This window comes from Gorilla gorilla, chromosome 13 (genome assembly GCF_029281585.2).
Source record: "Gorilla gorilla gorilla isolate KB3781 chromosome 13, NHGRI_mGorGor1-v2.1_pri, whole genome shotgun sequence".
Lineage (NCBI taxonomy): Eukaryota > Metazoa > Chordata > Mammalia > Primates > Hominidae > Gorilla > Gorilla gorilla.
The window spans coordinates 113,359,157-113,375,207 of NC_073237.2; the positions used below are offsets into that span (position 1 = coordinate 113,359,157).

Here is a 16,051-nt window from a genome sequence, read left to right on the forward strand (position 1 = left end):
CACTTGATCTCAAGTTCACTTGAACTCAAGTGATCCTCCCACCTTGGCCTCCCAAAGTGCTGGATTACAAGTGTGAGCCACCACACCCAGCCCCCATATTTTAATATTCCTAAAATGAGGACTTATCTGATAATTATTAGTATAGTATGGTATAGTATGATTATTATTATTGGCAGCATTTTTTCTTAGTGGTACATTATATACATATGTGTATGTGTCTTAATTTATTTAAAATATAATCGCATCTACCTCATATAATTATTGAGAGATTAAATGAGATAATATATGTGAAGGCTTTGAAGAGTGGCTGACAGTTATCACTGTATAAATGTGCACCATTATTACTATTTACTATAAAGGAAAAACAGCACTAATGGAGCATAATGCATTGGGGAAATAAACTAGTACAGAAAGTCACTTCCTTGAGGAAGTGACATTTTAAGTTGAAACAAGAAAGATAAGGAGGAGTGAACCAACTAAAGAATACAGTTTATAAGAAGTGGGGCTGGATGAGGAACAGATTGTCCCATGCAGAAGAAACAGCACCATCACTAACTCTATTACATTGGCTAGAAGAAATGACTCCCCATTAACAAATACGGAACTCTTTACAACATGGCTTTATATCCTAATAACACTCTCAATTCCAACCTAGGCTTCATTATTATCTTTTTTTCCCATGCATTTGTTTATTGATAATATATTTATTGTAAGGTTTTGCATATATATTTAGAACCTTCCTGGATTTATTTTTTAAATAGTAGGACATATGCCATTTTTAGAAGACCAATATATTTTTTAATACATTTTTTAGATAAAATTAAATATAGTCTCTAATTTAAATGTCAGCAGATTATATTTATGATGTTAAAATCTGGTCTTAAAAGCTTAGCACTTCCCTTTTTTGGTACCTATAATCATCAGAAATACCTCAGGCTACCTTCTTCCTATATGCAGCTTTGTGGTGTGAGATTTCAGATCTCTGACAACCTTTTTTCTTTCAAGTTCAGAAGCAAAGGTTGCCTTGGACTTTCAATGGGACTGGCAAGTTCCCAATAAGAAAAAGTTTTCATAGTCTCTTTTGTAGTTTACCCTAACCTTCTTGACCTTCTAAATTTTTGAACAGTCAGGCCTGGTGCTTGCTTTGCAGGCTCCCTGAAATTTTATGACCTCATCCTAGACACAGATTGTCCTTTCTTAAAAGACCTTAAACATCTTCTACAACATAACATTTTACAACACATTTAAACCAAATATATCAAGACTACCAAACAGAGATAAAAAGTAGTTTCCCTACAACCCATACATGCTGTCTCAGTTCCTTCTACCTCTCAGTTCTGTATTGTTTCCCTGCCCTCAATTCAATTCAGTATTTTTGTTTTTTTCAAGTCAACTTATTCAGTAAATTCTTTGTCCAAAGGATTCATGCCTGCCTCTGAGAATTCTGTACAAACACCTATCAAAGGGGGAATCCCAGAATGCCTCTCTTTTCTCAATGCTAAGCAAATTTCCTCACATGCTAACTCCTTAAAACAGTAGCTTGGCCAAATCCCAGCAGTAATACTTAGTAAATATATGACCTTGAGAATGTCAATCAACTACTTTAAGACATAGCTACTTGTATTGAAGCAAAAATAACTACCTAGAAGTGTTATTATAATAACTGAGAATAGCTATATAAAGTCTTTGCATGGTGTTTGGTACACAATAAGTGCCTAATAATTTTAGATGTTGTTATTGTCACTTCAGTGTTCATGTACTTCTTGATATCTCACCAAAATTCCATTGTACCTCTTTTAACTATTAGCTGTATTTGGCTGTTGTCTAACACTCCATCTGCTATATATAGATAATGAATCTGCATTGAATGGATTAATCTGATGAGAGAAATGGGATTTATGAGTTACTGACTTGTTTCATGGAATGTAAGCAGAAAACTTTGGTTTCTTGTCGTTTCAATTACTTTTGTTGGAAAATATTTTAAAAAGCTTAATTCCATTATCTTTCATGCCTGAATAACAAAGTATCATGTTCGTTAATGGATAATAAGTTCAGATGACTTCTGTTTAATTCAGGTTCTAGTAAAATTCATGACAAATGAGTGGTGAGGTGGAGAGCAATATGGGTTCTGAGGATCAGAGGGACTCATTTCATGGAGGATATCCCCAGTTGAGGCTCTCTGGACTCATTTGTATATGACTAATTCTGAACATATAAAGGACAGAATTTACCTTATTTGAGTTCAGAAAAGACCAGTGCTGCCCAAGTCAGGGGAAAAGGTGAGTTTCAGAAAAGGATTAGGTATCTCTGAGCAAGTCTTTATTTAGCAAACACACACTTTAGCCAGAGTGTTGTCAGCACCCTGAGAACTCTCCATGGTGCTGACACAAGAAGCCTACAACTTACTCATTGAACAAGCCTTGACACTTTAGCAGCTGAAATTTGATTTTCATCCATCCATCCATCCATCCATCCATCCATCCATCCATCCATCCATCCATGCATCCATGCATCCAAGAAAAGATGTATTGATACGGGAACTGTTTCATTTCCAGATACAGCAATAAACAAGGTGAGCAAAGACCAAGACTTTTATAATGTATATACCCATATACAAATGTCCCCTCTACAGTCTGCCAGAAAGTTGGTTCTCTATAAACAAATATCAGCATATCTTACTGTGGATTTTACCTACTTCTTGCCATACTTCAATATATATGCTCTACCACATAGAAAGCCCTAAAGATACCACTTCCTTCAAAACAGGGAATTTCTCCATCACTGTAGATTCTTGGAATTTATAGCTTCACAAAAATCCTGTATCCCTTTAAACTTTAGTAACATAGAGCTCAGCAAATACTAGAAACAATCTGTAAACATTAGAAATATTTAGTACAATATAAGATTGCTATATGACATAACCACATACAGTGTATTCTCATTTCATATCCTACTACAACTGAAAAGTGGCTGCTGAAGACATGGGAATAAACTGAATGTAATGGTGAACATGACTGAAGTTCATATCAATTGTGGAAAGAAAATTCAATTTGCTATAAATGCCATTTACAAATTGTTTCAATCATACTTACATGCTAAGTTATTAGTGCTTAAAAGGTCATAGAAACATGGATTTTGAGCGGAGAATATCCAGAAATTATTTAGACTTTAATTTGTATCTTGTCACTAATTTACGGTGTGACACAGGGCAATGTGCTTAGCCTTGGTGGGTCTTGGTCTCCTCATTTTATTACACTAGATGATGGCTAGGAACTCTTCTTGCACTAAAAGTATGTCCCCACTCATTGCTTTGTTGAAGAAAAGGAATCTGAAGTTCACGGTGTGTGACATACTCAAGGTCAAATGGCAAATTTGTGGCAAAGTTGACATGAGGGTTGAAGATTGAAGGTTAGTAATTATTTCCTTTCTTTCCTCTTTCTTTCTTTCTCTCTTTCTTTCTTTCTTTTCTTTTCTTTTTTTTTTTGGACAGAGTCTCACTCTGTCACCCAGGCTGGAGTGCACTGGGGCAATCTCAGCTCACTGCAACCTTCGCCTCTCAGGCTCAAGCAAATCTTGTGCCTCAGCCTCCCAAGTAGCTGAGATTATGGGCATGTACCACCACGCTCAGCTAATTTTTGTATTTTTAGTAGAGACAGAGTTTCACAGTGTGGGCCAGGCTGGTCTCGAACTCCTGGCCTCAAGTGATCCACCTGCCTTAGCGTCCCAAAGTGCTGGGATTACAGGAACGAGCCACCATGCCTGGCCAGTAATTTTTTTCATTGCAAAAGTTCAGAAGTCACACAAGGACTAAATAAAAGTTCAGCAGATAGAAATGTCTAGCTTACTCTAAATTCCTCCTTCACTGGTTAGCTACTAGCTGGTTAGCAGAGATGATATCATATTTTATTCTCACATAATCTAATGTTATGCACATTGTTGGATTAAACGCCTCATGAAATATTTATTGAATTAATAAGTGAAGATACACATGACTGAATAAATGATTATAGAAATAAGAGAAAACCTTGTATTGGGTTTCCACCATATATTATCCACTGCACCAGTGCATTTTAAATTTTATTTTTCATCTCATCCTTATGACAACTCTAAAAAGTTGAAATTATTCTTCTCATTTTTAGTTATAAAAAATAAGGCTTGAATATGTTAAATGACTTACCAAGCTCCCTATAACCAGGAAACAGAGAAGAGAGAATTTAAACCTGGCTGTGTCTACTCAGGAAGATATCCCAATTCTACTGTGGTTCACTACATGCTTGAATGAATGAATAAACATATTAAAGAATGAGTTAGTGTTCTGCTGTCATTTGCTTTATGTGTTGTAGACCATATTGTCAAAGGTTTTATTTACAGAACTTGGTGTGATGCCACAGATGTGCAGAACTTTAATAAAGCTGTTTCACAATAAGACATTACGCACATTGATATTCTTGAGAGTCAAAGCCTAATGATTTAAACTGTGTGGTGTTGCATTTTACTGGACCAGAGCAAGTAGTCCTTGGATGTTCACTTTCTGTCCTCAGAGAGATGAAGATAATGGTAGTTTGTCCTGGGAAGGAGCATAATGTCACTCTGGTGACATGTTCAAGCCTCCACTAGCCACTTTTTTGCCTTGGTCTTTCATTGGTTTGTTCTCATCTCATCCAGTGTTGTGCTGGTAAATGTTTAATGATTGTCTTTCTGAAAAAAATAAACTCTGATTTTGTTGCATTTACCAGTTGTGTTGGTGTAAACATCCTCACCATAGCATATTTTCAGGCTATCAACATGCCATCACTGAACAAAGAGTTGGGAAAAGATGTTAACAGTCAACTCTCATGATGCCATGTGAGCTGGCTCCAGCACATCACAGATCTAATTCCAGAGTCATCCCTGTGGGTGGCACTAATTGTTGAAATCCCTGGAAAAACACACTGGAGATGGGCTGTGGCATGCAGCCAGGAAAACTTGGCCAGGTTCATCTGTGCACCAAGACAATTATATATATGTTTCAGCTGTAGCATCTTCTCCACTTTCCTTCTCCTTCCCTGTCACTTGGGAGAAAAAATTTTTCTTATCAACACATCCAGAAAAGCTTTAAGGAATGATAACCAGTGCTTTGACTCCATGACTCTGTCCAGCTCTACAGATTTGACTCACAAAGGAGAGACTTCTTTAAAAGAAGCTAAGCCACTTTTGACATATCAAGACCTAAATATACATAGGGCTTCAGGGTTTAGTTTTTTCCACGACTTTCCCCAAATTCTAATTCCTGATGGGAAGCAAAGAGTGGAGAAAATTCTAGCTGTTCTTTTAGGGAGTTAGATGCTCTCCAAAACAGGTGGACTCATCTGCTTGTGAGAACAGATGTTCTCAAAGTCTTTGGATCCTTACCTTTTAATGACCTTTCTTCATATTACCTTCCCAACCTCATCCCCTGCCACTCTCCCAGTGCTCTGCCTGCACCTCATTCTCCAGAGGGTGCAGTACAACTAAACTGCCCTCTGAGTCCTAGAATCATTATAAACTTTTCTCTTTTTCAAAAAATCAAGTTCCCTCCGCTAAAGCACCCTCCATACTCATAGTCCCTATTGATTTTACAAAGCTGAGCTGAAAGGTCATCTTCTTCATGATGTATCTCCTGAAATCCCCATCTAGAATACATTTCTCCCTGTTCTTCAGGCATGAGGCACTTTGTTAATGCATTGCCCTTGATTTATACTACACTGTGTTTTTGATAATAGCTATGTATGAGCAGATTATTTTTATACCTGTGAGAATGTAAAATCCATGAAGGCAAGAATATTGTGCAATTTGTCTGTGATTTCCCATAACACTCAACACACCGACTTATGAGTTGCAGAATTAAGAAAATCTTGCTTGAATTGAATCTAATGAATTGAACTAAATTTTACAAAGTGGATCTGAGTTAAGCCCCATGAAAATATATTTAGGGATCTTATGTTCCTATTTCAATTTTCTACCTGTAGACAGTCCTATCCATTTATGCCTTGAGTGACTTACAGCACGATGTTTTGCTGGGCATTGCGGTGGAAAGAATATACGAATAAATACGATCTCTGGCCCTAAGGAGTTGACTTTCTAGCAGGGGAGATAAGCTTTCAAACAGTAACTCAGTTTTAATCTGGTTTTTAGTCAACAAAGAACTCTGATGATTCTGTAGAAGAAGTAATCCATTCTACTGAGAAGAAGTAATAAGAAATTAAATGAGTAGGATTGTGGAAGGTAGATGATTAAAGGGTGGAAGACATTTCAGGTGGAGAGACGAGTTGAACTCTAGTCAGAAGGTGAAACTACATGGGAATGTTTGGGGAATAATTGTGAGAATGAGCAGAGTAAGCAATGGAAAGAGGGATGCTGTTGGAGATGTGTTGGAATAAGAGAGTAAGACCAGGGTATCCTAGAATTCAGATACGTGGATGCTGCACAGTTGTTGGCGACCCAGTTTTTCTAGATCTGCAAAATATTTAACTTGAGTTCTTATGTAAATGGATAAAAGGGGAAAAACTAGAATTGGTATATACAATTGTTTCAAGAAGCATCAGGAGGAAAATTCTGTTCTTCCTTCCTGCTTGTATTATTCTTTGTCTCTTAATTACATGTCAGGCATTATGCTGAATTTTAAAGATAGCAAGAAAAGTGAAACAGACATCTTGAACCTCCCTCCTTGCTCCAACAAAGTTTACAGTCTGGTGATAGTTCCAGACAAGGAAAGAACAATGACTCCATAGAGGAACAAAGCCATGACATATGGAAGCACAGAAGGCTATGACAGTAGGTGGGAGGGCCCCTTCATCTGTTCAGGGCTAGGGAGAGGGGTTCAGGAATGCCACCTGTGGGAGGAAAAGTGTTTGGGCTGAACGTGTAGGAAATAAAAAGAAGCCCTTGCTCTCCCATTAAAAGGAAAAAGACATTTTCAAGGGGAAGAAACAGCCTGTGAAAGGGACAGAGGCATGCGAGGGCATGGTGGCTTCAGGAAACTGCACATGGGTGGTGTACCTAGAACCCAAGACACAAGGCAAATACAGGCAGAAGATGAGGTGAAAGAAACAGACACAGTTTTGTCAAGATAATTAAACTAACAAATTTGGCAACTGAGTCATCCCCTGTGAGTGCAGAACATGAGTGGACTATTTGGGAGTGTTCAGAGCCTTGCTGCAACAGGGTAGTCCTTGAGCCAGAAGCATCAGCAACAGCTCCCAGCTTGTTAGAAATGCAGAACCTCAGGCTTAACTCCAGACCTGCTGAGGTTTCAGAAGCACTGGTTGAAGGCATGGAAACCTGGCTTTATATCCTGGCTTTGCAGTTTGCCAGCTGTGTGATCTTCGTCCTGTCCCCTGTCTTCTCTGGGCGGCAGTAGAATCAGCCATGAAGTTGAGGAGGTGGACCTAGTGGATTCCAGTGATATTTCCAGCTCTAAAGAGTGGTGTGTGTGTGTGTGTGTGTGTGTGTGTGTGTTTAAATCTAGAGGCTATTGGTGGAAGAGTGCCTTATTTTTCAAACTGGCTAACACACACCTTGGATGACCCGCTGTTTAGAATTATGCCCTCAAGCCTGTGTCTAATGGAGAACAGCATTAGAAAACACAAACTTGCACCTGAAAGCAGATCAGCTGGGGAGCTAGAAGGTCAGACCCACAGGCACTCACCACTTGTCTACCGGGCTTCACAGATGGAGGCAAAGAAGGGGACCCCTTCTATTCCTTCCACCAATAATCTTGCTTCCTTTTCAAGGAAAAATAATGGAAAAAAAAATCTAAGGGGCCAGATGCAGAGATATATAATCCCACAAGGGCTTACCTGGCTTTTGGGTAAGAATATCCTAGAATTTGTGTTTCTTTTCACGTGTGTGTGTGTGTGTGTGTGTGTGTGTGTGTGTGTGTGTTTTGCGTGTTGGGGTACTGGTTAGGGTGGCAGTGACTTAAAGCTTAAATATCTTGATTAAAAAAAGAAGCTTGGCTGTCTGGTCATATGATGCATAAGAGCTGTGTTGCATTTTCACATAGCTTCTCCAGTTGGGCTATTTATTTATTGATTGATTTTTGGGACAAGGTCTTACTCTGTTGCTCAGGCTACAGTGCAGTAGCATGATCATGGCTAACTGTAGCCTCGACTTCCAGGACTCAAGCAACCCTCCCACCTCAGCTTCTAGAGTAGCTGGGACTATGGGCATGTGTCACCATGCCTGGCTAATTTTTGTATTTTTTTGTAGAAACAAGATTTCACTATGTTGCCCAGGCTGGTCTTGGACTCCTGAGCTCAAGCGATGCACTTGCTTCAGCCTCTCAGTGCTGGGATTACAGGTGTGAGGCATTGCACCTGGCCCAGTTGGCCTATATAGAGGCTACAAAAATTATGCTGAAACAGGCTCCTGACTAAACAATTAGAGGGAATGGTGGTTATAAAGCCAAATCATGGCCCTACCTGGCAGAGACACAAAAGTTAACCTGGAGAAGTCGTCTCCTTACTTCTGAACAGGCGTCCCATTGAGAGGTGAAGAAATCCTCAAATAGAGGGAGGAGATCCTTGACCTGGGCTACTACACTGAGCACTGAGACCTCTGACCTCTGCACAGAGGCTGTTGTCATGGTATTCACGTAACCAGTTTTTCGTGCAAGCCAGCCAGACTCTTGTGAATGGAGAGAAAGATGAAGTTCCAGAGAAAATAGACCAATAACAATTATAGGGGGAAGCAGAAGACTGACAGTAAGGAAACCTGAGGTTCTAATCCTGGCTTCACTTGTAATTTGCTTTGAAACCTTGGTAAGTTCTTTTTTCTTTCTGGCTCCTGTTCTCTATTTGAGGACAATAAGTACATCATTTATTGAGTATCAACTATGAATAAGATACTACCCATTTAATGAGCATTTAGTATAAATAAGATAGTGTCTCATGGGTTTAAATGCCATCTAGATGCTGTAGACTAGCAAATTTCTATCCCCGGCTAAGACTTCTTCTTTGAATTTGAGTTGTGGACCTGTAGTTGATTTTTTTTTTTTTTTTTTGAGACACAGTCTTGCTCTGTCACCAGGCTGGAGTGCAGTGGCATGATCTCGGTTCACTCTAACCTTCACCTCCTGGGTTCAAACAATTCCCTTGCCTCAACCTCCTGAGTAGCTGGGACCACAAGCGTGCGCCACCAAGCCCAGCTATTTATTTTATTTTATTTTATTTTTGTATTTTAGTAGAGACAGGGTTTCACCATGTTGGCCAGGATGGTCTTGATCTCCTGACCTAGTGATCCACCTGTCTTGGCCTCCCAAAGTGCTGGGATTACAGGCGAGAGTTCTTATAATTTTATGTTGTCTTGGCACCCATTTAAAATACAAGTTTAATTTTTTCAATCAGAAGTAGGGCTCAGTCATCCTTGACAAAACTTATAGTTCTACACTTCCTTCCAGTTCCTCAGTGTGGTCAATCCAGGTACCTGCCTGCAATGGAAATGACACAGCAAAGGTTGCTGCCTGGACAACAGAAGTAGACCACCACACCAAAATGGCCCAAGCCAGTGGCCAGAGATAAGAACTTAGAGGCATCTTTCCCACCTAGCAGATGGGCTTCCTGCTTTCCTGTCACTTCCTTTACAGGTATCATTCAGACATTTGCTCATGAACTTAAAGTGACCCATATCCTATTCCCCAGTACATACTTCTCTCTCTCTCTCTCTCTCTCTCTCTCTCTCTCTCTCTCTCTCCCTCTCTCTCTCTCTGTCTGTCTCTCTCTCTGCCTGATTCTTCACTCCTGTCTTGCTTCCTGTGACCCAGGGACAGAAGATTGCCTTCCTGACTCAGGATCTGTAAGTAATTAATCCTTGAACTTGTTTCCTATTGTGGTGTTTAATTGAATCTGTGCCTTCTGTTTGAAGAAGCAGGGGCTATCCTAGGCCCTGGATGTTGGGGAGAACACAAGTGCAGGCTCCCAGCACCAGACTGATGGTCAGGCAGGCATTAACTGCACACAGGTTAGATAAACCACCAAGGGTGGCAGCCAGTGTAATCAAACTTCCTGTGTGAGGGACTCCTGGGTCACCATCAGACAACCAGATCTTAGGCTGCCCACCAGGTAAAAGAAGTATCCCATGAAGGGCACACTGTAAACACCCACACCCAGCCCCACTTTATTTCCCATTTTGGCAGGGTTGCTATAGGTTCTACTACTGGAACCCCAATTTAGCAGGGGGCTCTTAGATCAGGACCCAAATGCCCATTCTCCATTGATGTTTAGTAGTCATCTTGAACTTACACCCAAAACAACACTCTTCATCTTCCTCACCCAACCCTGACCTTCCCACTGCATCCCCTGACTCAGTAAATAGTAACTCAATGTGTCCCATTGTTCAGACTGAAAAATTTGGGATAATCTTTGACTCCACTCTATTTCTTGCATTCTATTCTCAGTAATAAATTCTGTTGAGGGTATACTCTTCAATGTATCCAGAATCTGATCACTGTTCACCGTCTTCTTCTCTTACCTCCATGGTCCAAGCCACTACCAACTCTTGCCTAGATTAGAGTAATAGGGCCTTTGAACACCCCTGAATCAACTCACCACACAGCAGCCAGAATGGTCCTATTCAAATGCAGGTCATAGCATGTTGCTTCTTTACTCAGAATCTCCCAAGGACTGTCCATCTTCCTCAGAGTAGAATCTGAAGTCCATATTATACTATACAAGGCCCTGAGGACCACCATGCCCCCAAACTTCTTCTTCTCAGCTTTCTTCTCCTACTCCCCTTCTTTCTCACTCCCCATCCTGGCCCCACTACTAGTGCTAAATAAACAGCACATTAGGCTGGGCGTGATGGCTCACACGTGTAATCCCAGCACTTTGGGAGGCCGAGGTGGGCGGATCATGAAGTCAGGAGTTCAAGACTAGCCTGACCAACATGGTGAAACCCCCCATCGCTACTAAAAATACAAAAATTAGCGAAGTGTGGTGATGCATGCCTGTAATCCCCGCTACTCAGGAGGCTGAGGCAGGAGAATCACTTGAACCTGGGAGGCGGAGGTTGCAGTGAGTCGAGATCACGCCACTGACTCTTTTACCTCCTTCTGCCTGGAACACGTCCCTCGGATATTGACATGGTTTATTCTCCCATCTCGAGGTGTCTGCTCAAATGTCATCTTCTCAGAGAGGCCTCCCCTGACCACTTTCTGTATAATGAAACTCCACCCAAACTCCCGGCTTAGCACTCCACATGCTTTGTACATCATTCTTTTCCCCCATACCAGCATCTATCATCATCTCACAGAGTCATATAATTTACCTGCTTGTTTGACCACTGCAGCACTGTCCCATAGAAATTTTCAGAGTGATGAAGATATTCTATATCTATGTTGTGCAACAATGTAGCTGCTAGTGTGTGGCTATGGAACACTTGAAATCTGGGTGGTATGACTGGGAAAATGAATGTTTACTTTTATTTAATTTCAATTAATTTAAAATAAAATGCCACATGTAGCTAGTGGCTACCATATTCCACAGTGCATGTTTAGTGTCTACCCCACTAGCATGTAAGCTTCATGAGGGTGGAGATTTTGCATATTTTGATCACTGCTGTCTTCTCAATACCTAAAAATATGCCTGGCTACTAAAGAAATACCTGTTGAGTGAATTAATGAATATGCTATGAGATTTCCACACAGCATCTCATTCAATCTTAATGACAGTTTTGTGGGTTGGTGCTATTTTCATTCTCTTGTACTGAAAGGTAGGCAGTGTCTTGCTCAAGATCACCCAGCTAGTACCAAGAAGATAGGCTCTGAATGCAGGGATATCTGAAGTGCAGACATTTTGCTTGTCTGGAGCTAGGCCAGATGTTCTCTGTGGTCCTTTCTTACTCTGAGAGTCTGTGGCTCTCTAAGAATTTCCTCCCTTGAAAGGCAATGGCAGCACATAGATTAGTGTTTATTAGATTGATGGACCTTCTTATTCAGCCACTTGTCAATGGCTCAGAATCCATGGTTCTTTAGGTAGAGGGAGCACAATGCCTCTTTCAACCCAGCCTCTCCCACCTTCTATCCCCATCCCGGCTCCCATGGCTCACCGGTTTCTGGGTCGCAGAGCTGCTCACAGGCATCTGTCGTCCTTTGTCCACAGAGGTCTCTCACCCATGGGGAGGTGGCATTGATCTGGTAATACAGGGAAAGCTTGGCCGGGTTTAACCAGTCGGAGATGTCCAGGTAGCTCCCTTCACTCACCACGAAGCTGCTTCCTATGGGTGAACAGAGAGACAGATACTTTCTTACTGATTTTAAGGTCTTAGCTGATGCTACAGAACACAGAGAGGTGTGTACAAGCCATGTTCCCCAGGTCTTCTGATCTCATTTGTCTAAGTGCACTTGCAATGTGCCCGTCATGGTGTTGCAAGCCCATAGGGAGATAGAGGCAAATCAAACATGGGAGATAATTCAACCTAGTGATGAAAGATAGGCCCTTAGGACTGAGAGGGAAGTAGGGTCAAATTCAGGATCTGCCCTTACTAGGCACTGACTTTGGGTAAGTCACAAAGTGCCCCTGGGTCTTGGTTACTTCCTCTGTAAAGGAGAATATTAATGGAATGTACCTCATGGAGTTGATAGGGGAATGAAATAAATTCATGTAGATAAATTGCTTAGCTGGCACCTGACTTATTATAGGAAATAATGATTAAACATTAAATTTCAAAGGAAAAGAAAAAAGCTAATGTCCCTGTCACTCAGATGTCTCCTCTGGAACAGGGGTCATTGATGTCCACAGGGGCCAGGTGGCTAACATCAATAGGAAAGACTGGCTGAGTGTGAGGGAAATAGCATCCAGGCCTCCTCACCTAGCTTGTGTTGTTTGTTTTTGTTTTATTATAAGAAAGACAGAAAGATACAGAGAGACAGACTGAGATAGAGAAAACAGAGACAAAGTGAGATTTCCAAAGAAATCCCCAGCACCTCTAAGGAAAAGAGCAGCACTCACCCAAGAAAAAAATGCCCTGATGTGGCAAAACAATAGGGAGAAGGAGAAGGTGGGGTTTGGGACACAATAAACACTGTAGGCTCCATTAAAATGGAGCAGCTATGACTCAGCTCCAGCAGCTCTTGCCACATGGAACTAAAGGCTAGTGGCACTAGATCTTCAGATTTTCTTCAGGAGAAGCTAAATATTAACATTTTTATTATTATCAACCAATTTTTCAACATTTCTGATGGCTAACATTTCTTCTTGAATACTTGCGTAGGCCAATATTTGCTCTAAAATGTTCCTTATCCCACATATATGTGGAAACATACATATATGTATATAGTACTATATTACATATAAATGTATAATAATAATCTATGTAGATATTCCACATACATGCACATGTTCACACACATATACATACACACACACTTTTTTTGGGAGGCAAGAAACAGAAGCCCATTCAGGATGGCTGCACGTAAGTTGCAAATGGTGAGTGTATGCATGTATAGCAATAAAACAAAACAAAGATAGAATTTCACAGGGGGAAAAATATGTACCCAAAGAGAACCAGGCTTCACAAAGCTGGACAGGGAGCGTGAGTCTAGATTGATGGCAGATATAGAGACTGCAGCAGCAGGAGACTTTAAATTGTATTTTATAATTAACATGACTCAGCTTCTCTCCTTGTTTCTACCTCACTGTCAAGTAAAAACAAAGAAACACATCTTTGTGTATGCAATTCAAGTTCTCCAAAGACAGACTCAGTTAATAAGAATCATATGGGTTCTATGGAGGTCTATCTGTCAGGTCACATGTTACTCTGCTGGCTGACCTATGGTTGGACTCCTCTTGGCTCCGGTGCACAGCTGTGGTCCAATGAGCAATGGCCAGGGAGGTGGGATCACATCAGACCACACCTGGCTGTCTGAGCATCTAAGACTGTGGGAGGAGAAGTTTCCCTGGAAATAGTAAGGGTATGATTGGCAATGATTATCTTCTCTAATTCACACAAATCATATGATTTCTGTCATCCTATGCAATAAATCCCTAAGTAAAGGCACAGTGGACAACATAATTTTGGTGCAAAAGAAAGAGGGGTCTTTGTGAAGTAGGGGGAATAGACAGTATCAGGACTGAGATAAGGAAATGACCACATTTCAAGTTGGCCCTAAAGTCCTTGGCAGCTAAAGCAAAAATGGAAGGAATCTGTTGGATTCCATATTTCAAATTTCTGGCAGGAGAAGATATGCAAATCTATCTGCAAAGCCATATTTCCCCCCTGGAAATAAGCCCAAGCAGAAACATGTCACATGGGTCCTTGAGGAAGGCAAAGAACATCAGTACCAACTACAGATTTTTCTTTAAAAAAGCACAGTCATGCTGTTTAAATGGATAATTCTTGTATTTATTCTCACTAAAGACTGAAAGATGGATATTGAATTGTGTCCCAGGGCTGAGTTTGGTTAAACCCTCTACTTCAGGAAAGCTACACAGTGCAGTGATAAAGAGAATAGAATCAGCAAGATAAGAGTTCATATCCTCACTTTTTAACTTACCAGCTCTGCAAAATTGGGCAAAAAAACAAACCCTCAGTTATCATATATGAAAAGTGTGATACCAATTCCCTTTTCATAGGTTGACATAAAGATTACATAAGACAATGCATTTGTCTTAGGTCAGAATCACCAGAAAACAGACTCAGAGGCAGACACAGGCATTCAGGATGTTTTGGGGTACATATTCTTGTAAGAGGATGAGCAAAGTGGGATTGGGCAAAGGGAGAGGTCAAACTGACATACAGCAAATCCCTCAGCTGATCCCATGGGGAGCTCTGGGGCTGGGATGGTCCTTCAGTGATGTTCCAAATCAAGACAAAGATGTCAGGACTTTCTATCCTCACATTGGCCAGTCATAAGCTGTGAGCTATCCCTGGAGAGGGGACATAATCTTGCGTGAAGTGGTCCCTTTCAAAGGAAGGCATTTCTCAAAACAGGACTCAGCTGAGAGTGGTCAACCATCCACATTTCTGGCAGCTGGGGAATAAGTGCCTAGGTGCTGACTGGAAACCTGAGTGCAGCATCATGATGTCCACTACAAGCTCTGTGAAATCTCAAGGAACAGGAGCTATTTTGATTATTATTTTGAATTCTTATGAACTTAGAAGCTCTAAATGCAATACCAGTAAACAGATTTCTCTCAATTATGAGAAATATGGGTTTCCATGAAAGAGATTGGCTTGAAAGCAGGTACAATAAATGGAAAGTTTGTGTCCTCCCAAATCCCTATGTTGAAACCTAATCCCCAATGTAGTGATATTTGGAAGTGGAGTCTTTGGGAGGTGATTACATGGGTGGAGCCCCTAAATGGGATGAGTGTCCTTATCAAAGAGACTCCAGAGAGTTCCCTCACTCCTTCCACCATGTGAGAACACAGGGAGAAGTGGCCATTTGTGAATAAGGAAATGGACCCTTATCAAACACTTAATATTTTAGCACCTTGATCTTGGAATCTGCAGTCTCCAGAACTGTAAGAAATAAATTTCTGTTGTTTATAAACCAACTGCTATAGTAGACTGAACAAACTAAGACAGCAGTTTATCCTTAATGTCTTTAAAAAGATATTATGCAGAGTTATACATTTGGTTTAATTTCAGAAGGGAGTTACTATCCTTTGAATGTCCTCTGCTCATTCGTGGCATGAATGTGATATGTATTCTGCTCATTTAATCCTTACAACAGCCTTTCAGGATAGGTATTTCTTCCAATTGAACATGAGGTTCAGAGAGAAATTGACATGGTCAAATTTGCACAACCAGAAAGTGGCCAAAGTGGAACTTAAACCAAGATTTTTCAGCCTTCGAAGCTGGAACATTTGCCTTTCTTCAAGCTATCTTGAGGCTCAGGGGTTTTGGTCAGTTGATTTTTATGGTCCTTTTCCTCTATCTACAGTAGTCTGTGAATTCCTCTTTAGTGCATATCATGTAGAGTTGGAGGGCTTTTGCTTTCTCTCATAGACCATGATTTCCTACAGAGAAGAGGTCATGACTCCTTAGTCCTTATCAATCCAACTCTCAGTAAAATGCCTGGCACTTAGTAGGA

General features: G+C 40.7%; 1 protein-coding gene across 5 annotated transcripts in view; it reads right to left on the reverse strand.

The window, feature by feature from the left end:
- Positions 1-16,051, reverse strand: part of ASTN2 (astrotactin 2) — a 983,906-nt gene that overhangs the window by 567,459 nt on the left and 400,396 nt on the right. For all 5 annotated transcript variants that reach the window (XM_031014728.3, XM_031014726.3, XM_031014725.3 and 2 more), the window contains one exon: positions 12,064-12,231. In XM_031014728.3, the coding sequence (XP_030870588.3) occupies positions 12,064-12,231 (168 nt within the window). The remainder of the gene's footprint in view (positions 1-12,063; positions 12,232-16,051) is intronic.